At 44.9% G+C, this 26,290-nt stretch overlaps 1 protein-coding gene across 4 annotated transcripts in view; it reads right to left on the bottom strand.

The window, feature by feature from the left end:
- tec (tec protein tyrosine kinase) overlaps positions 1–26,290 on the bottom strand; it is a 116,748-nt gene that overhangs the window by 37,536 nt on the left and 52,922 nt on the right. For all 4 annotated transcript variants that reach the window (XM_055636585.1, XM_055636602.1, XM_055636594.1 and 1 more), the window contains 3 exons: positions 13,144–13,225; positions 8,106–8,234; positions 6,299–6,336 (listed from right to left, as the gene is read on the bottom strand). In XM_055636585.1, coding sequence (XP_055492560.1) covers positions 6,299–6,336; positions 8,106–8,234; positions 13,144–13,225 — 249 coding nt within the window. The remainder of the gene's footprint in view (positions 1–6,298; positions 6,337–8,105; positions 8,235–13,143; positions 13,226–26,290) is intronic.

The following is a 26,290-nucleotide window of genomic DNA, read 5'->3' as shown; positions in this document are numbered from 1 at the left end:
TTAGTAAGAGTTCAGTTCATCGAGATTCCAAACATTTCACTGTTGCGATACCATCAAGCTGGATGAGAACTCTCATCGAAAAAAAAACTAGGAATCAATGTAATATTAACTTTTTTAATTTAATCTATGTATAATAGTCATTTAAGAATAAGGGGCAAGTCATTTAGGACTGAGATGAGGAAAACATTTTATAGCCAGAGAGTTGTGAATCTGTGGAATTCTCTGCCACAGAAGGCAGTGGAGGCCAATTCACTGGATGTTTTTAGGAGAAAGTTAGATTTAGCCCTTAAGGCTGATGGAATCAAGGGATATGGGGAAAAAGCAGGAACAGGGTACTGATTTTGGATGATCAGCCATGATCATATTGAATGGCAGTGCTGGCTCAAAGGGCCAAATGGCCTACTCCAGCACCTATTTTCTATGTTTCTATAAAAACTGAAACATAAACAAGCTTCTAATAAGAAGTGAAATGTCAAAACTTTAAAAAAACAACCCATAAAATGTCATGTCTTGGACAAACTCTTGCTGAGAACATATAAATGCAAAATTATTATGCTTTTTAAAAGGGAAAATCATAGATTAGAATACTTTTAAAAACTTACTTGAAGTACAAGATATGCATGGTATTTTCAAGGACTATTTCATGTAACCTGTAATTTCTAATGGTTTCAGCTTGATTTCAGTGGAGAAGGTTGCAACAGGCCTGGAATGGCTGCATCACTGATGGCAAAATCAGAACAAACACTAAAATAAAAGTGAAAATCTTGCCAATACTGAAAGATTGCTGCAGAGGGCAGCACCGAGGCACAGCAAGATTTCCTTCGCTCCATAGATGCTGCCGCACCCGCTGAGTTTCGCCAGCACTTTTGTCTACCTATCTCATTTTGACTCTGTCCTCTATTGCTGATTGAGTTTGCATGCTCTCCCTGTGCCTGTTTCCTCCAAGTGCTCTGCTTTTGTCCCGCATCCTAGACACATGTTGGTCAGTAGGTTGATTGGCTATTGTGAATAATTCCTTATGGTAGCAGAAGCAGGGTGAATTTCTTAGGCATACAAGTATGAATGTGTTACAGGGAAATAAGTGAGGGAATGGCATTGATGCAATTACAAGTGACCCCCACCTTACAGCAGTTTGAGTAACTGAAATGTGCACTTCCGGAATTCACAAATCACACCCAAAAATCTGGCCTATGGAATAAACATTTTCTCTCACAAAATTTATGTTTACATTTTTATGTGTCCCATAACACCCAGGGATAGACCTCATCCTGCACTGGGGAATTGTCCACCTTAATGTTCATCAATTTCCCAATGCTTCCTCCCCGTTACACACACAGTCAAGACTTTCACTGTACATTTCCCTAAAGCAAATTATGGATTGTGCATGCAACACACATCTCCTGGCTCCACACAAAGATTTTCCTTTCAGCTCCTGAAGCAGGGCCGGATTTATGTATAAGCTAGACAAGTTTAAGCTTAGGGCCTCGAGATCTAGGGGGGCCTACTCATCTCGCTGCCTCACCGGACCCGTCGAACCTCGCTGCCCCACCGAGAAGGCCAATTCACCGGATGTGTTCAAGAGAGTTAAATATAGTTCTTAGCACTAATGGAATTGAGGCATATGGGAAGCAAGCAGCTTCTCCAGAGATGCTGACTGACCCGCTGAGTTAATCCAGCACTTTTTGAGTCTTTTTTTCCCGTTGAATTACACTCTGCTGACTCATGGTTGACTATCGACAGGGAATATCTTTCTGCTCCCGATCCTCGCAATTGCTTCCAGTCCCAAATCTGGAACTTTCCGTCCCACCTCCCCTCCCCCAAGTCCCCAATCCCTGGACTCCCCCATCACAGGTGTATATTCCCCTCTGCTCCATATCCCAAGGATTAGGCATGGACATGTTGGACGCATGGGCGAGTTGGGCTGAGGGGCCAATTTCCATGCTGCATGACTCTATGACTTGAGCGGTGCAGAGAGGTATAGGTTAGTGGAAGAAAAACTAACGGATGCTATAACCAGCATTCACAAGGATAAGATCTGGACGGGATGAGATAGTGGATGGGACGTGGAGATTCCAGTGGCGCCGTGGTAGAGTTGCTGCCTTAAAACACTTCACAAGTCGGGGCTGTCGGGGGCCTCACAAGTGAAATAGCTTAGGCTATGCTCCGGATCTTGATGTTGGAGCCCCCCGCGGGCACTAGCAAGTCCCCGCGGCCATTAAAGCCGCGCCGGGCGATGCAAGGCCCCGCTCCAGATCATTTTCAACCCCGCAACTCGGGCAGGAGAAGTTGCCGAAAAAAAGCATTCCCACCGAGGGCCCACTGCGCATTGCACGAGACGAGACGAGTTCAAGATCTTGGAAGACATGGGGATTGTCTGGCGGTCGGATAGCCCTTGGGCTGCCCCTTTGCATATGGTGCCCAAAGCGTCCGGGAGATGGAGACCTTGCGGTGATTACAGGCGTCTAAACACGGTAACCACAGCAGATCGGTACCCAGTCCTGAACATCCAAGATTTCTCGACTCATTTGGAGGGAGCCGCCTTGTTCTCGAAGGTCGACCTGGTCCGCGGGTATAATCAGATATCGGTCCATCCCGATGACGTCCCTAAGACGGCCACCATTACCCCTTACGGCCTTTTCGAATGGCTAAGAATGCCTTTTGGCCTGAAGAATGCCGCTCAAGCATTCCAAAGGCTAATGGATCAGGTCGGGCGGGGTTTGCCGTTCATATTCATCTATCTCGATGATATTCTGGTAGCCAGCAGCTAGCAGGCTGAACATGTTAAACACCTCCGCCTGCTCTTCGAACGGCTGCGTAAGCACGGGTTGGTGATCAACCCCGCCAAGTGCCAGTTTGGATTGCGCTCCCTCCTTTTTAGGTCACAGCATAACCTGACAAGGCGCGCAACCGCTGCCTGAGAATGTCGACACAATCCGTCGCTTCCCAAGGCCACTGTCCGTCAAGGGCCTGCAGGAATTCATTGGAATGGTCAATTTCTTCCACCGACTCGTCCCGTCAGCAGCCGCCATCATGCGGCCGTTGTTCCAATGTCTGGCCGGCAAGCCCAAGGACCTGGTTTGGTCCAAGGAGGCAGGGATAACTTTCAAGGTAGCTAAGACCGCGCTGGCCAATGCCACCATGCTGGTGCACCCTAGGTCCAGAACGCAGCCGCCCAACTCATCACCCACGCCAAATCCTGGCATCACATCACTCCACACCACAAACAACTTCACTGGCTTCCCATCTCCCACCGGATCACCTACAAAATCCTGATCCTCACCTACAAAGCCCTCCACCATCTGGCCCCTCCATATCTCACTGACCTCCTCTCCCCCTACCAACCCTCACGGTCCCTCAGATCCACATCAGCCGGTCTCCTCTCCATCCACAAGTCCAACCTCCGCAGTTTTGGGGCAGAGCCTTCTCCAGGGCAGCTCCCAGGCTCTGGAACTCCCTCCCCCAACTGATCCGCAATTCCGTGTCCCTCACCATCTTCCAGTCCCGCCTCAAGACCCATCTCTTCACCTCTGCCTGTCCGTACCCCAAGTCCCCCTCCCTTTTCATCTGTGCATTAATTGCCTCATATTGTGTTTTGAATTGTATTCTGTCTTTACTTTGTGTACTAGTCATGTCTCTACTATTTATTTCATCCCCCTTACATGTTTTTCCGCTACCTGCTAAATTTTTGTAAGGTGTCCTTGCGACTCGTGAAAGGCGCCCATAAATAAAATTTATTATTATTATTATTATTATTATTAGGGCATCAGCCCTCACAGCTCTCACCGTGGATGCGTCGGACATCGTGGTGGGTGCTGTCCTCGAACAGCAGGTAGGTAACCGCTGGCTGCCGCTGGCGATTTTCAGCAGGCAGCTGCGGGTCCCGGAGATCAAGTACGGCACTTTCGATCAGGAGTGCCTCGCGCTTTACCTAGTGATCCGACATTTCAGTTATTTCCTAGAGGGCCGCGCGTTTACTGCATTCAAGGACCACAAGCCGCTCACGTTCGCTTTAAATAAGGTGTCCGACCCCTGGTCTGCTAGGCAACAGCGGCACCTCGCCTACATATCCGAGTTCACGTCTAACATTCGGCATGTGGTGGGGAAGCTGAACGTTGTGGTCGACACGCTATCCCTTCCGACAGCCCCTGAGGTTTCCGTTTTAAACCTCGGTGTGGATTATGCGGGCCGACGCCGGCATGGAGGGTTATCGCAATGCTGAATCGGGTCTCAAGCTGACTGAGGTGCCTTGTGGCGCCGCAGGCATGCGAGTCATTTGCGATATCTCAACGGGTAAAGCCCGTCGGATTGTCCCGATTGCCTGGAGGTGTCGGATTTTCGACACCATCCACAGCCTCGCTCACCCGTCCATTCGCGCCACCTCTGCCTTGGTTGCTTCCAAGTTCGTCTGGCACGGGTTACGAAAGCAGGTTGCAGCATGGGCCCGCGCTTGTATCCCCATCAGACTTCCAAAGTGCAGAGGCATGTGCGCCCGCCCGTGCAGGATTTTGCTGTTCCAGACGGCAGGTTCCTGCACATCCATGTTTGCCTGGTAGGTCCCTTGCCGTGTTCGCGTGGGGCCACTCACTTACTATCGTGGACAGGTTCACCAGGTGGGCGGAGACAATACCGTTAACTGATACCTCCGCTGAGGCTTGTGTCCGCGCAATTATCTCCAATTGGATCGCCCGTTCTGGGTCCCTTCAGATATCACTACCGATCGTGGGGCCCAGTTCACGTCCTCCCTGTGGTGTGGTATGGTGCAGCTGTACAGCGCGAAGCTGCACCTGACCACCGCGCAGCATCCGGAGGCGAATGGTTTAGTCGAGCGTTTTCACAGACAACTTGAAAGCTCGGCTCACCAGCCCCGATTGGGTTGACCAGTTGCCCTGGGTTCTCCTGGGCATCAGAACTACGCCTAAGGAAGACCTCGACGCCTCCTCGGCCGAGCTGGTTTATGGCTCGGTTTTGCGGGTACCTGGGGATATTTTATCCACCACCCGTGATCAGGAGGTCCCGGCTTCGGCGGTGCTAGCTGACCATCTCGAGCAAGCGCGCGTGTTGGTCCCAGATCCCACTTCCCGCCATGGGTCATCCGCGGTGCATGTGCCTACTATGTTACGGGATTGTGCTTATGTTTTCCTTCGTAGGGATGCTCATCGCTCGCCGTTACAGCGGGTGTACGAAGGACCATCGAAGGTGTTAAAGACTGGTACCTCGACGTTCACGTTGGACATGGGTGGCAGGGAGGAGTTCGTCTCCATCAGCCGCCTTAAGCCAGCTCACATCGATGAGGATAGCCCGGTAACAGTGGCTACTCCACGGCGTAGAGGGCGTACACCGGCCGCTTTGCCGCCCTCTGCACCCGTTACCCCCGGTCATGTTTCACCGGTCCCCTCTGTTACGCCCGTCCCTCGTTCGTGTTTGTCGCGTCCCTCCGGTTCTGTTTTGCCGGCCCAAATATTAAGCTCGCCCCGCGACCTCAGACTACGCGTTCCGGTCAAATCGTCCTGTTACCCGTGCGTTTCCATACCACGGATTCTGAGGGGGGGCCATGTATCGAACCCGGTGTTCAGAAGCAGCATTCATGTGACTCGGGAGGGACTGCTGTTTTCACGCGGTTTCGCTTTTGCGCCACAGTTGTTTTGCTGACCACCGTTGTGATCAGACGTGTGTGCAGAGACCCGTTTGACAAGGAGCGATTGTGTAAATAAATCAGATCAGAAAACTTGGTTGTCGTTTCTGCATCCGCTAAAAACCTGCCTTTATTTTTTTTCCTGCGAGGTATGTATTTGCCTGCTCAATAAATTTGGTATGAAGCCCCTCGCAATTCTCAATCCCACCCCTGTTTAATATCATCGGAAAACATGGAAGCGTCAGTGATCCATGATCATCATCAGTGCCTACGCAAACACAAAAGGAATACACTGAAGAAGGGTCTCGACCCAAAACGTCACCCATTCCTTCTCTCCATGGATGCTGCCTGTCCCACTGAGTTACTCCAGCAATTTGTGTCCACCTTTGATTTAAACCAGCATCTGCAGTTCTTTCTTACACAAAAGGAATACTCCTGCCCTTATTTTTCTTTGCCACTTAATGATAGGCCAGTGCTATAATAACTCAATTATTAGAGTTGGTCTGCAAAAATTGCTGGAACCACTTGCCAGTACTTTTTAATCATTTCCATCTGCTATATTGAGCATCGACGATTTGAAAGTTTATACCACAGTGAGAGAACATTCAAAAAGTAATGCTTGCAATAATGAATTTACTGTAGACGTGACATTTTGTCATTTCTTACCACATCATCAGGCGTTGGTGGAAGTGGTTTACGTGTAACTAAAAAGAGAATACATTGTTTTCAGTATTGACGCAATCTCTAGCAGAAGACTATAAAGAACACTTTGGTTCATAAATTGAAAAATGTTCCTTATGTTAGTGCAGCTATTCTCAATGAAATTCCCACTCAAAATAATTAATTCACCATTCATTATAAATGCTTGTAGCTTGACTACTTCTGACTCACTAAGCACTAAAACTACCGACCAAACATTTGACAGAATGCACAATATCATATTTACATGATCATGCTATCATCAACAACAGTAGGTGAATTTTCATAAAAAGAATCATGATTAGATTTCACGAATACATCCTTAGATCAAAAGTGAAAATACATTGAAAAATAATATTTATGTAACAATAGAATATTAATCTGACAATGCCTGACAGAGTGGCACTATAATAATCTAGTCTGAAATAGAACAATTACCAGGTGTCCCATTTTGTCATCTAAAAAAGGCAGTGGGTTTTGAACAATGGGAATGAGGAACCTGATGAGCCTGTGTCAGGTCCCCTACAGTAAGCTGATGGTAACATACAAGGATGATGTGAGGCCAGCCCTGATAGAACATAGAAGAGCACAGCACAAGAACAAGCCCTTTGGCCCATAGCATCTGTGCTCAGACCATCACTTATCTACCTGCACATAACCCATATCCCTGCATTCCCTGCATATCCTTATGCAAATCCAAAAATGCTACCAACATATCTGCCTCAACCAACACAGCAACACGTTCCAGACACTCAACACTATGTAAAAAGGTTGCCTTGGCCATCTTCTTTAAACTTTGCCCCTCTCACCTTAAAGCTATGCCCTCTAGTATTTAATATTTCCATTCTGGAAAATAGATTCTGACCGCCTATCCTATCTATGCATCTCATAATTTTATTTACTTCTATCAGCTCTCCCTGTAAACTCTGGCGTTCTAAAGAAAACAATCTAACTTCTCCCCGTAGCTAATATCACCTAATCCAGAATTCTTCCACTACTGAGGGCTTAAGAGCAACTGAAAACTAATGGCAAGTTCATTCAGCAGTTGTGCCTAGTGATTTAAAGTCAGCTGTCCCACACCATTAATCCTCACTCAGGATTCACCTCATAACAAGTGGTAAAACAATGTTTAAAATGAAAGCATAAACTGCCAGCAGCTTGAACAATATTTTTCTGATAAAGTCAGACTTCTATTTCAAGCTAGTCCCTGGATTTATGGCCAGGGACTAGCTTGTGGTATATGGACACACTTTTATATTATGGTATATGGACACACTTATCTGTTTTGTAGTAAATGCCTACTATGTTCTGTGTGCTGAAGCAAAGCAAGAATTTCATTGTCCTATACAGGGAAACATGACACATGACACTTGAACTTGAGGGCTGTCTGCTTGCACATCATTCCTTTTGGACTCAGACTCAGAAAAAATGGAACAAAAATTGCCATATCACAAGCATAACATGGAATGGCTCATTGCATCCAATTTACAGTGTTAGCTCAGCTTCAACAGGGAATTGCATCTTTTCAATTGTCCAGCAAAATTATATATAAGTATATATAAATTTTCTGAGTGATTTTATTGAATGTCATGAATGTTTAACCCAGTGCCTTTTCACCTAGATCTATTAGATGCACGTAAACAGCAATATAGAGCATGACTAATAACAGAATATGTAGCTTGAATAACACATCCTTTTCCAAGAAAGCAATGACATTTTCCTCAATGTCAAATATCACAGCCTTATTATCAAACACGAGACGCCCAATACTTACTATCACCGAAGAGGTTATATTCCTCACAGCCTGGAGCAAGTTTATCTGCTTGCCTACAACACTGCCATGATCCATCTGCCCAGAACTTCGGATGATATTTTGGCATTATCAATTCATTGTTTCTTATTTCTATTTAAAAGAAAATCGAAAGGTATTGATTAACCACAAAGAATAATGATTGTTGGACGATAACTTTGGATAATGAAATTACAATAGCTCCTAATGTGACCATAATCAACCCAGATCTAATTTATATGTACAGCAACAGTAGATTGAATATATGTTTTATGTCATTTGAAACTGAAACCTTAAGGTTTTTAATTAAGCTACAAAGCCAAATCAACAAGGTAGCATGTTTATAAAAACAATTTACAAGGTATAACTTTTCTTTTTTTCCATTGTTTTCTTAAAATACGTATTACTATTTAAACTGTGATGGTTAATAATATTTCATTGCATAGCTGCAGGGGATAGCTAAATCATCTAATTTGACTCAATCACAACATCTAGTTCAATAACCCCTCAGGTATTGCTTTACATAATTAATGACAGTTCCTGTACAGGTCATACACAGCTCAAGGCAAATTAGAACTAAATTTGCCAGAATTTCTTTAGGCTTACAACAGGATGGCAAAAAGATTGGGTTCTTGATGGCTTCTGTCTTCATCAAACCCAAGTACATCAGAAATTAGACTCACACGGGCAAACGGGGTGAAAAGATGAAGTATGAGGGTAAGCAGGCCAAGAATATAAAGAAGGATATTAGGTATGTTAAGAGAAAAAGATTAGTAAAGACAAATGTGGGTCCCTTATTCTATTCTATTCTATTCTATTCTAAAGACAAATGTGGGTCCCTTGAAGGCAGAAACGGGTGAAATTATTATGGGGAACAAGGAAATGGCAGAAGAGTTGAACGGGTACTTTGGTTCCGTCTTCATTAAGGAAGACACAAACAATCTGTCAGATGTACTAGAGGACAGAGGATCTAGGGAGACAGCGAGACTGAAAAAAAATTGCATTAGGCGAGAAATAGTATTTGGTAGACTGATGGGACTGACGGCTGATAAATCCGCAGGGCCTGATAGTCTGCATGCCAAGGTTCTCAAGGAGGTGGCTCTAGAAATTGTGGACGCATTGGTGATCATTTTCCAATGTTTTATAGATTCTGGATCAGTTCCTGTGGATTGGAGGATAACTAATGTTATCCCACTTTTCAAGAAAGGAGCGAGAGAGAAAACAGGAAATTATAGACCAGCTAGCCTGACTTCGGTGGTGGGGAAGATGCTGGTCAATTATTAAATAAGTAATAACGGTGCATTTGGATAGTAGTAAAAGGAATGGTCCAAGTCAGCATGGATTTATGAAGGGGAAATCCTGCTTGGCTAATCTTGTCAAATTTTTTGAGGATGTGACAAGTAAAATGGATGTCCGGAAGACGCAGGTTAATTTCATTCCACAAAGGAAGAAAGATTCTAAAGGGAGTAGGAGGACAGAGGATCTAAGGGGGTAGAGGAACTGAAATAAATTTCCATTAGGCGAGAAATAGTATTGGGTAGGCTAATGGGACTGAAGGATGATAAATCCCCTGGACCTGATGGTCTGCATCCCAGGGTCCTCAGGGAGGTGGCTCTAGAAATAGTGGATGCATTGGTGATAATTTTCCAATGTTCAATAGATTCAGGATCAGTTCCTGTTGATTGGAGGATAGCTAATGTTATCCCACTTTTCAAGAAAGGAGCGAGAGAGAAAACGGGGAATTACAGACCAGTTAGCCTGACTTCGGTGGTGGGAAAGATGCTGGAGTCAATTATTAAAGAGGTAATAATGGGGCATTTGGATAGCAGTAAAAGGATTAGTCCAGGTCAACATGGAATTATGAAAGGGAAATCATGCTCAACTAATCTTCTGGAATTTTTTGAGGATGTGACAAGTAAAATGGATGAAGGGGTGCCAGTGGTTGTAATGTATCTAGACTTTCAGAAAGCCTTTGATAAAGTCCTGCACAGGAGACTGGTGACTAAAATTAGGGCACATGGTATTGGGGGTAGGGTGTTGACATGGATAGAAAATTGGTTGGCAGACAGGAAGCAAAGAGTAGGAGTGAACGGGTCCTTTTCAGAATGGCAGGCAGTGGCGAATGGAGTGCCACAAGGCTCGGTGTTGGGGCCGCAACTGTTTACAATATATATTAATGATACGGAAGAGGGAATTAGGAGCAACACTAGCAAGTTTGCGGATGACACAAAGCTGCGTGGCAGTGTGAACTGTGAAGAGGATGTTAGGAGGTTGCAGGGTGACCTGGACAAGTTGAGTGAGTGGGCAGATGCGTGGCAGATGCAGTATAATATAGATAAATGTGAGTTTATCCACTTTGGTGGCAAAAACAAGGGGGCAGATTATTATCTCAATGGGGTTAGGTTATGTAAGGGGGAGGTACAGCGAGACCTTGTCCTTGTACACCGGTCACTGAAAGTTGGCTTACAGGTGCAGCAGACAGTGAAGAAAGCTAATGGAATGTTGGCCTTCATAACAAGAGGATTTCAGTTTAGGAATAAAGAGGTTCTTCTGGAGTTGTATAGACCTCTGGTGAGACCACATCTGGAGTATTGTGTACAGTTTTGGTCTCCTAATTTGAGGAAGGACATCCTTGTGATTGAGGCAGTGCTCACTAGATTGATTCCTGGGATGGCACGACTGTCATATGAGGAAAGATTGAAAAGACTAGGCTTGTATTCACTGGAGTTTAGAAAGATGTGGGGATATCTTAAAGAAACATATAAAAATTTAAAAGGACTGGCCAAGCTAGATGCAGGAAACATGTTCCCAATGTTGGGCGAGTCCATAAACAGGGGCCACAGTCTTAGAATAAAGGGGAGGTCATTTAAGACTGAGGTGAGAAAAAACTTTTTCACCCAGAGAGGTGTGAATTTATGGAATTCCCTGCCACAGAGGGCAGTGGAGGCCGTCACTGGATGTATTTAAGAGAGAGTTAGAGCTCTAGGGGCTAGTGGAGTCAGGGGATATGGGGAGAAGACAGGCATGGTTTATTGATAGGGGACGATCAGCCATGATCACAATGAATGGCGGTGCTGGCTCGAAGGGCCGAATGGCCTCCTCCTGCACCTATTTTCTATGTTTCTATGTAGGAAAGCCAGTGGATGTGGTATATCTGGACTTTCACAAAGCCTTTGATAAGATCCCACACAGGAGTTTAGTGGGCAAAATTAGAGCACATGGTTTTGGGGGTAGGGTATTGACATGGATAAAGAATTGGTTGGCAGATAGGAAACAAAGAGTAGGAATAAACGGGTCCCTGTCAGAATGGCAGGTAGTGGCGAGCGCAGTGCCGCAAGACTCGATGCTGGGGCCGCAACTACTTACAATATATAATACATATATTAATGATTTAGATGATGGGATTAAAAGTAACGCAAGCAAATTTGCAGATGACACAAAGCGGGGTGGCAGTGTGAACTGCGAAGAGTTTGCTCGGATGTTGCAGGGTGACTTGGACAGGTTGAGTTAGTGGGCAGATGCATGTCAGATGCAGTATAAAGTAGATACATGTGAGGTTATCTACTTTGTGGCAAGAACAAGGGGGCAGATTGTTATCTCAATGGTGTCAGATTAGGAAAAAGGGAAATGCAATGAGACCTGGGTGTTCTTGTGCACCAGTCACTGAAAGTAAACATGCAGGTATAGCAGGCAGTGAAGATAGCTAGTGACATGTTGGCTTTCAAAAGAAGAGGATTTGAGTATCGTAGTAAGGAGGTCTTTCTGCAGTTGTACAGGCCCCCGGTGAGACCACATCTGGAGTAATTTTACACAGTAATTTTATTTACCTAACTTTGAGCATTATAAAACTCTTATCAGGATAGGTACAACTACTAGGTTCAACAGCAGCCATCAAAGCAACTAATGACTACATATCAAACAGAAGCGACACACTTGCACCTACACTTGCAGCCATTCAGAATTAATTAGTTTATTCAACAGGAAGCAGGAATAGGAGCCTGATAATTGCAATGTCCAGGTTCAGGAGCAGCCACTTCCCTGGAACCATCAGGCTATAACACTGCAACCTCCAAATTAAGCTCCGAACTACATAGACTTGGGGCATTATTTTTGTCTTTGCACTATTATTGTTTGTTTTTTTGTATAGTCTTACAACATGCAAACAGGCTCTTCGACCCAACTTTCCCATGCCGACCAACATATCCCATCAGCACTTATCCCACTTGCCTGCGTTTGGCGTATATCCTTCTAAACCTATCCGATCCATGTATCTGTACAAATGGGTTTTTTTAAGTTGGGATAATACCTGCTTCAACAACCTCCTCTGGCAGTTTGTTCCATAGACCTGCTACCCTTTGTGTTAAAAGGTTTCCCCTCAGGGTCCTATTAAATCTCCCCCCCCCCCACCCCCCTCACTTTAAACCCATTTCCTCTAGTTCTTGATTCCCCCTACTCTAGACAAAAGACTGTGTATTTACCCTACCTATTCCTCCCATTTTGTACACCTCTATATGATCACCCCTTATCCTCTTGCGCTCCAAGGAATAAAGTCCTAGCCTGTTCAACCACTTCTATAGCTCAGGCCCTCGAGTCCTAGCAACATCTTCGGAAATCTCTCTGCATTCTTTCCTATAGCAGGGTGACCACGACTATAAATGTGGCCTTACCAATGTCTTGTACAACTGCACCATGACCTCCCAATGTCTATACTCAATACTCTGACTGATGAAGGCTAGTGAGCCGAAAGCCTTCTTGACCACCCTATTTACCCGTGATGCCACTTTCAAGGAACCATGAATCTGCCCTCCTGGATCTATTCTCTACAGCCACCCACTGGAGTTCTGCCATTCAGTGTAGATAATGCCTGGGATATATGACAATAAAACACTCTTGACAATTGAATTTTATTTAAGATTTGAATTTGAGCAATGCATTATTATTTCCTCTCAATTATATAAAGTTTCCAACATTCGCTTCAATTTGAAAGAAACTATTGACTGAATTAGCAAAAGACAAACATTACCTTCTTTGAGCTTTTTCACCCACAGGCTTCTGCTATCAGCATTTGGAGCAAAAACATACAGGGTATTACAGTCATATATAACCTGAAACCAAAACACAGAATTTAAAATTACCATAATGCATAAGGATTTTTAACCACAATAAAGAGGAAAAAAGACACACCAAGTTGATGCCCAACATTTGTGCAAAACGATGCAGGAACTGGTTCATTGTACGTAGTGCTCTAGATGCACTAATACCCTGATGAAAAATCACACATTGTTATTCGACATTAAATTTTTTAGTATTTATGCCATTTTTTTCTGCATTGCTAGTTGATGTCACAGAACTCTGATGTTAGTAGATACTTTTGGATTCTGATTCTACTTCCATACTGATAAATAGCATGACCAAGTCCATACTTATCATTTAAGGACTTTAGAAAAAATAATTTAATAACAATGAAATGCAATAATTCCAGACTTTTAAAACCAAAAATGTGTCAGAAAGCAAAAATAAACATCAGAAAAAAGTTAAGGAAAAATAGCAGGTTTTATTAAAATAGCACTATGAAGTATATCAGTAGCCACACCTGCAGTAAGAACACATATACAGGGCCCTCCATAATGTTTAGGACAAAAACCATCATTTATATATTTGCCTCAATAGACAATAGGTGCAGGAGTAGGCCATTTGGCCCTTCGAGCCAGCTGGTCATCCCCAATCAGTACCCCGTTCCTGCCTTCTCCCCATATCCCCTGACTCCACTATTAGTAAGAGCCCTATCTAGCTCCCTCTTGAAAGCATCCAGTGAACCTGCCTCCACCGCCCTGAGGCAAAGAATTCCACAGACTCACAACTCTCTGTGAGAAAAAGTGTTTCCTCGTCTTGCTCCTTGTTCTTAAACTGTGGCCCCTGGTTGTGGACTCCCCCAACATCGCGAACATGTTTCTTGCCTCTAGCGTGTCCAAGCCCTTAACAATCTTATATGTTTCAATGAGATACCCTCTCATCCTTCTAAACTCCAGAGTGTACAAGCCCAGCTGCTCCATTCTCTCAGCATATGACAGTCCCGCCATCCCGGGAATTAACCTGCATGCTTACTTTCATAGACTGATGTTCATAGAGCCTCTAACCTCCAAAAGTTTTTTTTTAATGCCACTAACATATCTGCCTCAACCAACATAGTAGCACGTTCCAGACACTCACCACTATGTAAAAAGATTGCCCTGGACATCTCCTTTAAACTTTCCCCCCCTGACCTTAAAGTAATGCCCTCTAGTATTTAATGTTTCCATTCTGGGAAAAAGATTCTGACCGCCTACCCTATCTACACTTCTCATAATTTTATAGACAACTAGACCAAGTGCAGACCCGTTGGGTCTGTTCCCCCAACGTGTGGTTGTGGGGGGGAGGCAGCATGCTGCGTCATGCACGTTAACTATCCCCCCCTCCCTGCACTCACAGAGGGGGGGGAGAGAGGGCGGGGAGGAGAGGGGGGGGAGGGAGAGGGGGGGGGAGGAGGGGGGGGGGAGGAGAGGGGGAGGGGACTCAGGGAGGAGAGAGGGGGGGGGGGGGGGGGGGGGGGGAGGGGAGAGAGGAGGGGGGGGGAGAGGGGGGGGGAGGGGGAGAGAGGGGGGGAGAGGGGGAGAGAGAGAGAGAGGGAGAGAGGGAGGGGAGAGGGGGGGGAGGGAGAGGGGGGGGTGGAGGGGGGGGGGGGGAGGGGGGGGGGAGGGGAGGGGGGGGGGGGGGGGGGAGGGGGGGAGAGGGGAGAGAGGGAGGGGAGGGAGGGGGGGGAGAGGGGGGGGGGAGAGGGGGGGGAGGGGGGGGAGAGAGGGGGGGGGGAGGGGGGGGGGGAGAGAGGGGGGGGGAGAGAGGGGAGAGGGGGGGGGAGAGGGGGGGAGAGGGGGGGGGGAGGGGAGGGGGGGGGAGGAGGGGGGGGGGAGGGGGGGAGAGGGGGGAAGAGAGGGGGGGGGAGAGAGGGGGGGGGGGAGAGATAGGGGGGGAGAGGGGGGGAGGAGGGGGGAGAGGGGGGGGGGGAGAGAGAGAGGGGGGGAGAGAGGAGAGAGAGAGGGGGGAGAGGGAGGGAGGGGGGGGGAGAGAGGGGGGGAGAGAGAGAGAGAGGAGAGGGGGGGAGAGAGAGGAGGGGAGAGAGAGAGAGGGAGAGAGAGAGAGGGGGAGAGAGAGGGGGGAGAGAGAGGGGGAGAGAGAGGGAGAGAGAGAGAAGGGGGGGAGGGGGAGGGAGAGGGGGGGAGAGAGAGGGGGGGAGGGAGGGGGGGAGAGAGGGGGGGGGAGAGTGAGTGTGAGGAGGGGGGGGGGAGGGGGGGGGAGAGGGGGGGGGGGGAGAGGGGGGGGGGAGAACCTAAAAAACATTTTAGAACCACATGACAGATTATCGACTGAATTCCACAACTATATGGCAATGTTTGAGTTTCAGTCTCTGGATTGTTAGTCCATGCCTCTGGATTACTAGTGAAGTCATTTAACCACTGCACCTTCACTGTAGTAGAAATGGTGTGCAATTATTTATTTTAAAATGTTAATGTTGACCCAAAATACAAAAATAAAGCTTTGAGGCTTCTTCTAAGGACTGGAGTCCTCATCTCAGTTTTTGGAGCATTATCCAGGGACTATAATGGCTTTGCAAGGATACCGATTGACCAAAATAATACAGGGACTAAAAAGATTAAATTATGAAAACCAGCTGCAAAAACATGGTTTGCATTCCTGGAGTTTAGAAGGTTAAAGGTTTATCTGAGTGAGGTATATAACCAACATGGGTTATTCTATGCTATCTACCTCACCAAAATTAATCCAAACAATAAATATAAAAATTGTCATGGATCCAACATTACACTTTGGTCCCTCGTCCGTCTACTCAAGGACTGGAAGGAAAGTAGGCCTAACATTGTGGAGTGGCACGGCCTTTCCTGGCGCATTAACGCAGGCGCGGCACAGATTGACCATTGTGGAGCTGCAATCCCCGTGCCGGGGATCAACTGTGGAGAGCTCCAACCACAGCCTGTGGACTTTAACATCCTGAGCCCGGTTTAAACATTGCGTTCCCTGATTAGACACTGAGACGGGGCTCCAAGCCATGCTGAGTTTTAATCATCCCGACGAGGGAGTTCCATCACCCCGACGCAAGGGCCTCAGATCGCCGGCTGCGGGAGCTTTGATGGCCCCAACCATGGATGGTTCGAAAGCCCCGACCGCGGAGAAGAAAGAGGGAGCGATTGGACTTTATTGCCTTCGATCACAGTGAGGAATGTGGGGATCTGTGTGGTGGATGTTTATGTTCAAGTTTAATTTTTGTGGTTGTGTTTCTTACTACTTTTCACTTGGTATGGCCGTATGGTAATTCAAATTTCACTGAGCCTTATGGTACATGTAAAAATAAACCCATCTTGAATTCTGGAAGGAAAGTATGTGGCGAATGCTGGAACCCCCCTTTTGGCAAGAAGCAGTGGCGAGAACATGATTGCATTGAGGAGGGTGCAGAGGAGATTCACCAAGATGCTGCAAGGAATGATACATTTCAGTTTTAAGAGAGTAGGATAGGCTGTTTGTTTTTCTCAGAGCAGAGGAGGCTGAAGGAGACCTGAAAGAGTTATGAAGGTAGACAAAAATGTTGGAGAAACTCAGCGGATGAGGCAGCATCTATGGAGCAAAGGAATAGGTGACGTTTCCAGTCGAGACCATTCTTCAGACTCAAACTTATGAGGTGCTCAGAGGGGATAGATGTCAGGAATGTGACCACCGAGCGGAGTTACGCAAATTTAATGGGCAAAGGTTTAGCATCAGCGGTTAGAGGTTTAAAGGAGATCCGAGGAAGAATATTTGCACACAAAGGATGATTAAATCCCACTGCCAGTGAGGGTGCTGGCAGCAGGTACTCTCACAACATTTACAAAAGTATCTAGAACAGCAAAAGGACACAAAGTGCAGGAGACACTCAGGTTGAGAGTGTTCTTCAGATCTCCAGGGATGTTGCCTGACCTGCTGAGTTACTCCAGTACTTTCAGTCCTTTTCTGTTTTAATCAGCATCTGCAGTTATTTGTTTCTATATCTGGATCAGCACTTGAATCATCAACACAGAGGCCACACCCAAGTGATGGTAAACTGGGTTAACTTAGATAGACACTTGATGGTTGACATGGACAATGTCCCTTATGACCCGAGGAGTTCCAGTCTTCTGCCAATTTGCCTACATGACTGAGTATAGAAGTTGGGATGTAATGTTCAAATTGTACAAGGCATTGGGTGAGGCCAATTCTGGAGTATGGCGTACAATTTTGGTCGCCTAATTATAGGAAGGATGTCAACAAAATAGAGAGAGTACAGAGGAGATTTACTAGAATGTTGCCTGGGTTTCAGCAACTAAGTTACAGAGAAAGGTTGAACAAGTTAGGGCTTTATTCTTTGGAGCACAGAAGGTTAAGGGGGGACTTGATAGAGGTTTTTTAAATGATGAGAGGGATAGACAGAGTTGACGTGGAAAAGCTTTTCCCACTGAGAGTAGGGAAGATTCAAACAAGGGGACATGACTTGAGAATTAAGGGACTGAAGTTTAGGGGTAACATGAGGGGGAACTTCTTTACTCAGAGAATGGTAGCTGTGTGGAATGAGCTTCCAGTGAGGGTGGTGGAGGCAGGTTTGTTTTTATCATTTAAAAATAAATTGGATAGTTATATGGACGGGAAGGGAATGGAGGGTTTTGGTCTGAGCGCAGGTATATGGGACTAGGGGAGATTATGTGTTCGGCACGGACTAGAAGGGTCGAGATGGCCTGTTTCCGTGCTGTAATTATTATATGGTTATATGGTTATGACAGGCACATCATAGTGTTCCTGGATGTCTCTGGAAATGTTACCCCTATTTAGCACGACATGAACCGTCCAGGTATTCTCCCAAGAAACTGAAGAAAGAAATCACGTAACTGCCTTCTGTTTCCTTCCTTATTGCAACACATTCTTTCAATCATTCATAGGATATGGATATCAATAAGAAAATAAATAATTATGGTCTTTACTTCATAAGTGATAGAAGCAGAATTAGGCCAATCAGCACATTTAGTCTACTCCACCATTCAATCATGGCTGATCTATCTCTCCCTCCTAAATTGCGTACAGTTTTGGTCTCCTAATCTAAGGAAAGACATTCTTGCCATAGAGGGAGTACAGAGAAGGTTCACCAGACTGATTCCTGGGATGTCAGGACTTTCATATGAAGAAAGACTGGAAAAACCCGGTAGGCGGCGCGACTCTGGTCAGCAGCGGCCTCTGCAGCCTGTCCGCGTTTTTATTATTTTTTGTCTATGTTTATATGTAGTTTTTGTTATTTTATGTTGGGGTGTGTGTGTGGGGGGGGGGGGGGTGGGGTGGGAGGGAGGGGGAAACTTTTAAATTTTCCCTGCTAGAGGACCTTTTTTCGTCGGGTCAGTTGTCGGACTTCCAACAGAAGAAGCCGGGGATAGGTGACTCAAGAAGTCCGGAGCGGGGTGGAGCGGGTGGAGAGCGCTGCTGCTGCTGCTGCTGCTCGGCTGCTGTACTGCTGCTCGCGGAGGCTAGAATTTAGAAGATTGAGAGTTGGGTCGAAGAACTCCGGGAGCGGGGGCCTAACATCACCGCCCCGCGCGGTGGAATACTGCGAGCGCAACTTAAGAAAATAATCTTGCCATCGCCAGCCGGGGGGACAGGCATCGGGGGGGGGGGGGGGGGGGGGGGGAGATGCAGTGGAGAGAGTTTTTTTTTGCCTTCATCCGATGTTGGGAAGTCAAAATTCTTAAGGGGTTGGACAGGCTAGATGCAGGAAGATTGTTCCCGATGTTGAGAACATGGGGGTCACAGTTTAAGGATAAGGGGGAAGTATTTTAGCACTTTTCACACAGAGAGTGGTGAATCTCTGGAATTCTCTGCCACAGAAGGTAGTTGAGGCCAGTTCATTGGCTATATTTAAGAGGTAGTTAGATGTGGCCCTTGTGGCTAAAGGGATCAGGGGGTATGGAGAGAAAGCAGGTACAGGATACTGAGTTGGATGATCAGCCATGATCATATTGAATGGCGGTGCAGGCTCGAAGGGCCGAATGGCTTACTCTTGCACCTATTTTCTATGTTAACCCCATTCAGGTTCTATTTTAGATCAAAAGCAACAACAAAATCACATGATACGTAACCAGTTCAAAATAAATTCTGACACCAAGGATGCCACATACCATAGATAAACCGCAGATCATATCTTATTGGAAGTTTAAAATACATAAGCACCGTGCAGTAAGTCGTGGAGCTACCACTTCCTCCAAAAAAACAGTCACCTACCAAATGCTATGCAGATTGCGAAGAGAGGGAAAAAATTTGCAGAGCTCAATGTTCAAATTGGAAATCTTTTACAGCAATTTACAGTTCACATTTTAAAATATAGTGAAACTGGATTGTTGTCAAATAGAGAGAGAGGCTACATTAATTATTGATTCAACTCTCCCATGGGATAAAAAGGGGAAGAATTAATCATCATTTAAAAAATGCTACTTTTAAAGCTTTCTGCCAGCATATGGAACTAGCTAATTATTATAAAAAGCAAGTTACCAGTCATAGCAGAGGATGTACATTTTTAGAGAGGGGCACAGGCAATTGGAGAGATATTCACTCTTCCAGATTTCAAAAACCATTTCGTAGAACTTTTCATAGGTGTCTTTTTACTTCATATTATTCTTATGCAATGAATTTCAACTACAATTTTTTACCTTAAAGATACTAATTTGGTTATTTCAGATGTCAGTAGCCATCGCAACAATATGACTAGACACCATTTTCAGGCCACTTCTGTCAAAGCAGAAACAACGTCTTATCACCTCATTGTGTTGACCTTTAGACAGAGAAGCTGGTGAGTAGCAATCTGATTAGCTGTCATTTTATTTTTAAAGCCTTCTACTCTGAACTTTGGTACGGCCTCTCTGGTTCGGCAAGACCTTAATTTACACCTTTCAGAGGCTCCATGATGATTAGAGAATATTGAGAACCGGAACTCAGCACAGATAGCAGAGTGGCTCTCATCAGTAGTCGGTGGGGGCGATGCAAGATGGCTGCCCTGCCAGCAGCATGTTTGTTATTTCTACTTTTTTTTTTTTTTTAGTGTGTCCAAATGTTTGTTTTAGTGTCTCTTGGTGTGTCTTGTGTGGGGGATGGTGAGGGGCAGTTAAGGGAAGAACCACTTTCAATTGTCTCCTCCATGGAGAGGCGACTATTTCCATGTCGTCTCCCTCGCGGCCTAACAGCATGGATTGGAGCGGCCTTTCCAGGAGTCGGGCCCGGAATTTCAGCAGCGGGCGCAGCGTGGAATTTTCATCGCGGAGCGGGCGAGCCCTTGCCGAGGTCGCCAGAAGGGAGTGCTCCGATCGCTGGCCCGCGGACTGTTACATCCTGAAGCCGCGGTCTGCGGAGCTTCTAGCTGCGAGCGCAGCGTCCAGAGCCTGGAATCGCTCGTCGGGGATCCCCAGAGAAGAGCTCCAACCGCCGGCGCGTGGCCTATAACATCCAGAAGTCTGCGGGGCTTCTAGCCGCGGGCGCTGCGTGGACTTACCATCCAGAGCCTGTGTTCCCTCGCTGGGGATCCCCAGAGAAGAGCTCCGACCGCCGGCGCGTGGCCTATAACATCCTGAGGCCGCGGTCTGCGGGGCTTCTAGCCGCGGGCGTGGCATGGACTTACCATCCGGACGGAGTCTGGGTTCCCTCATTGGGGACAGCCAGGGAAGAGCTCCAACCGCCGGCGCGCGGCCTATAACATCCTGAAGCCGCGGTCTCCGGTAGGAAAGAGGCGATTCGGGAAGTCCAAGTGTGTTCGACCATCCCGACGAGAGGGCCTGTACATCCGGCCGTAGCGGTGACTGCGGAGGTTTATAGCCCCAACCACGGGTGAACAATGGAGGAGGACTGACTGTACTTTGTGCCTTCCACCACAGAGAAGAATGCTGTGGTGGATGTTTGTGTTAAATCTTATTGTGTATTGTGTATTCTTTTTTGTTTTATTGTACTGCTGCTGGCAAATTCATTTAACTGCACATAAGCGTGTGTGACGAATAAAACTGATTGATTGATTATTATAGTTCATATGACTTTTCCAAACAAGATCACCTCAGCTTTTTGTTAGATTCAAGATGCACATCACCCTCGATGTGGGAAAAAAATGTCCCTCCAGTCCCTTTTAAATCTTTCCCCTCACCTTAAATAACATTCCCTATCCGGGGGAGAAATCTGTGGCTACTTATCCTACATATCCACTGCATGATTTTATACACCTCTTTAAGATTACCCCTCGGCCCCCTGCAAGATATAAGGTCCTAGTTTGCCCAATCTTGCCCTATGAAGCTCAGACCCAGCATCACCATCCTCGCAAATCTGCTTCACCTGTCTGTAGACTGAAGACTGTGGCCTCATACTGTGTTTTGATCCCTTAAAACATCTACTATTTATTTCATCCCCCATGTTTTTTTACCCAAAGAATGTCCTGCCTCACCTGCTGTAAATCTTACCTGTAGTTCCTGTTTCTGATTCTTACTTTCCAGTAATGGTATTTTGCATTATAGTTTGCCTCCACGTCACTAGTGTGAAAAAAGAAGGAATTGCAAGAGTATTGATAAAATTCTGTCAATATCATTCCAGACATTTTACTGAATAGATTTAAGGTTTTTTCTATAGTTTAGTTTTGTAAATTATAACTATCTCAATATTTTTAGTTGTTTGTTAATTTTTTAATACTTTCATAATATTTGTGGTGTCAAACATATTAAAAGACTATCATTATTAGGTAGAATAAATGCAATAAAAATGATCTTCTTACCACAATTACTATACCTATTTCAGTGCTAAATTTTTTTTAAAAAATTGTAACATTACAAATTATATTGAGACTATAAATCACATTGAAAGGCGCACTTATAAATAAAAAAAGGTTATTATTATATTTTATGTATTATTAAATCAATTATATGATTGCAGTTGGATAGTTTCTGCAGGAGGATTGTCATCTCTGCATCCTCTTTCCAGAATAACACAATTATATGGTATATATTACAATAAGAATTTGGAAACAAATAAAATTATCTTTAAAAATTTTCTGTTAATGCCAATTGCGAATAACCCTTTATTTAGTTTAATCAGGGATATGTACGAAACAGGAAAACCTACTATCATTCCAAAAACTACAATTTAAAATTTAGCAATAGTACAAGGATATCAAAAAGTAACTCCTGATGGGAAGAAGCAATGAATATATTGCAACTCCACGTCACCAATGCTTAGCAATGTTTCTGAAAATCAGGAACAGTATTGAAAAAGAAGGAATCATGCAAGAGATCAAAAATTATTAGATAAAAGTATGCTAAATATAAAATCAAGGAACTTGAGTTCGGGAATAATCATTCCAGACATTTTACTGATATAGATTTAAGACATAATTTTTTCTATAGATTATATTTTAGTAAATTATCCAAATATATCCGCCACTTGTGATAAATGTCTAGCCCAAAAAACTATTTTTAGTTTCCTGCATAAAACTTTATAGATTTTGGAATGATATTTTTTTTTAATACTATTCTAATACTGAAAATATTTGGTGTTGGAAGTGGTGTCAAAAACATGGTTTAAATAGACTTTGCAATAGCTAGCTGGACAGCAATCCTCACCCAACAGTTGGTCAAAGTTTATTTTAAGCTGTTTCATGGGTGGGGCTTCTTCTGCTCCCCTCACTTGATGCCATTTACAAACACAAGGCTGTGATGATTCACAGGGTCACGTCATTACGATTGGGCTATGACTTGGGCAGGAATGTGACAACCGGAGAGGGGCACCCACACAAGTTAATGGTGAGTGCAAGTTGTTTGTTACGGGCAGCAAAATCTCAGCCAATATTTCTCAAAGATAGATTTAATACAAGTGTCACAGTAGCAGTGGAACTTCAAAAAGAACTCAACACAAATGCCACACCAAACCTATAAGGCAATAGCTTTCGTTCATACGAGCATAAAATAACATCTCTTGATATTTTGGAATAGCACAAACTACACGCTAATAAAATGTTATCTGATAGGTTTCAAAGAGATCACGAAAAGTCCACTTAAAAGAATGATAGAAGAGAATTGGAGAGTAATTCCAGAGATGAATGGGGATATTTAAGGCAAAGAGTGAAAAGAATAAAGAGCTCAAATAATAGGAGCAGAAGGTGGAACAAGCTGGCATGTAAGTGAAATAGGAAATCAGGTTATGGAAGCATTTAAACATAAACTGCCATGTCCAAATGCAAGACATGCAGAGACAAGAATCTGGTCAGGACGTGAGCAATGGGCAAGTCTGAATACAGTAGATGATTCAGTCAGCAGAGTTTAATTTGGCTGATATACAAAAAGGACGGGTTGCACTTGAACCCGAGGGGGACCAATATCCTGGCGGTGAGATTTGCAAAGGATAATGGCGAGACTTTAAACTAGAACGGTTGGGGGGAGGGACTCAAATAGAGAAAGCTAGTAGGCAGTGTATGAGGCAGGAGGCAGAGAAAGGAAGCACTCAGACCCAACATGTAGGGGAGAAAGAAGAAACAAGATAAAAAACTGAAAATAAGAGGTGGTGGGTTTTTTAAATGTGTGAGCAGAGCGACAGAGGGGTGTAAAATGAGGGTAGAAGCAATAGGTAGCAAGGTGAAAAGTAAAAGGCAGACAGACAAATCCTGGGCAAAAATCAAAAAGGGCCACTTTTCAACATAATTGTATAAGGGGTAAGAGTGTTGTAAAACCAAGCCTGGAGGCTTTGTGTCTCAATGCAAGGAGCATTCGTAACAAGGTGGATGAGTTGAATGTGCAGATAGTTATTAATGACTTTGATATAGTTGGGATCACGGAGACATGGCTCCAGGGTGACCAAGGCTAGGAGCCGAACATCCAGGGTTATTCAATATTCATTAGGGATAGACAGAAAGGAAAAGGAGGTGGGGTAGCGTTGCTGGTTAGAGAGGAGATTAACGCAATAGAAAGGAAGGACATTAGCTTGGAGGATGTGGAATCGATATGGGTAGAGCTGCGAAACACTAAGGGGCAAAAAACGCTAGTGGGAGTTGTGTACAGGCCACCTAACAGTAGTAGTGGAGTTGGGGATAGCATCAAACAGGAAATTAAAAATGCGTGCAACAAAGATAAAACAGTTATAATGGGTGACTTCAATCTACATATAGATTGGGTGAATCAAATTGGCAGGGGTGCTGAGGAAGAGGATTTCTTGAAATGTATGCGGGATAGTTTTCTAAACCAACATGTAGAGGAACCAACGAGAGAGCAGGTTATTCTAGACTGGGTATTGAGTAATGAGGAAGGGTTAGTTAGCAGTCTTGTTGTGTGTGGCCCCTTGGGCAAGAGTAACCATAATATGGTTCAGTTCTTCATTAGGATGGAGAGCGACATAATTAATTCTGAAACAAGGGTTCTGAACTTAAAGAAAGGTAACTTTGAGGGTATGAGACGTGAATTGGCCAAGATAGACTGACAATTGATTCTTAAAGGGTTGACGGTGGATATGCAATGGAAGGCATTTAAAGACCGCATTGGTGAACTACCACAATTGTTCATCCCAGTTTGGCAAAATAATAAATCAGGGAAGGTAGTGCATCCGTGGATAACAAGGGAAATCAGGGGTAGTATCAAAACAAAAGATGAAGCGTACAAATTAGCCAGAAAAAGCAGCCTACCAGAGGGCTGGGAGAAACTCAGTCCAGCAGGAGGACATAGGGCTTAATTGGGAAAGGGAAAATAGATTATGAAAGAAAACTGGCAGGGAACATAAAAACTGACTGCAAAAGTTTTTATAGATATGTAAAGAGAAAAAAATTAGTTAAAACAAATGTAGGTCCCTTGCAGTCAGAAACAGGTGAATTGATCATGGGGAACAAGGACATGGCAGACCAATTGAATAACTACTTTGGTTCTGTCTTCACTAAGGAAGACATAAATAATGTGCCGGAAATAGCAGCGGACCAGGGGTAAAATGAAATGGAGGAACTGAGTGAAATCTAGGTTAGCCGGGAAGTGGTGTTAGGTAAATTGAATGGATTAAAGGCCGATAAATCCCCAGGGCCAGATAGGCTGAATCCCAGAGTACTTAAGGAAGTAGCCCCAGAAATAGTGGATGCATTAGTGATAATTTTTCAAAACTCTTTAGATTCTGGAGTAGTTCCTGAGAATTGGAGGGTAGCTAATGTAACACCACTTTTTAAAAAGGGAGGGAGAGAGAAAACGGGGAATTACAGATCAGTTAGTCTAGCGTCGGCAGTGGGGAAACTGCTAGAATCAGTTATTAAAGATGTGATAGCAGCACATTTGGAAAGTGGTGAAATCATTGGAAAAAGTCAGCATGGATTTAAGAAAGATAAATCATGTCTGACGAATCTTATAGAATTTTTCAAGGATGTAACTAGTAGAATGGATAAGAGAGAACCAGTGGATGTGTTATATCTGGACTTTCAGAAGGCTTTCGACAAGGTCCCACATAAGAGATTAGTATACAAACTTAAGGCACACAGTATTGGGGGTTCAGTATTGATGTGGATAGAGAACTGGCTGGAAGACAGGAAGCAAAGAGTAGGAGTAAACGGATCCTTTTCACAATGGCAGGCAGTGACTAGTGGGGTACCGCAAGGCTCGGTGCTGGAACTCCAGCTATTTACAATATATATTAATGATTTGGACGAGGGAATTGAATGCAACATCTCCAAGTTAGCGGACGACACAAAGCTGGGGGGGGAGTGTGAGCTGTGAGGAGGATGCTAGGAGGCTGCAAGGTGACTTGGATAGGTTGGGTGAGTGGGCAGATGCATGGCAGATGCAGTATAATGTATATAAATGTGAGGTTATCCACTTTGGTGGCAAAAACAGGAAAGTAGACTATTATCTGAATAGTGGCCGATTAGGAAAAGGGTAGATGCAACAATACCTGGGTTTCATGGTACCAGTCATTGAAAGTAGGCAGGTACACAAAAATGCTGGAGAAACTCAGCGGGTGCAGCAGCATCTATGGAGAGAAGGAAATGGGTAACGTTTCGGGCTGAAACCCTTCTTCTGACTGAAAGTAGGCATGCAGGTGCAGCAGGCAGTGAAGAAAGCGAATGATATGTTAGCATTCATTGCAAGAGG

The sequence above is a fragment of the Leucoraja erinacea genome, chromosome 1 (genome assembly GCF_028641065.1).
Source record: "Leucoraja erinacea ecotype New England chromosome 1, Leri_hhj_1, whole genome shotgun sequence".
Taxonomy (NCBI): domain Eukaryota; kingdom Metazoa; phylum Chordata; class Chondrichthyes; order Rajiformes; family Rajidae; genus Leucoraja; species Leucoraja erinaceus.
Note: the sequence above shows the minus strand (reverse complement) of the source record. Positions and strands in the feature narration are given on the sequence as shown.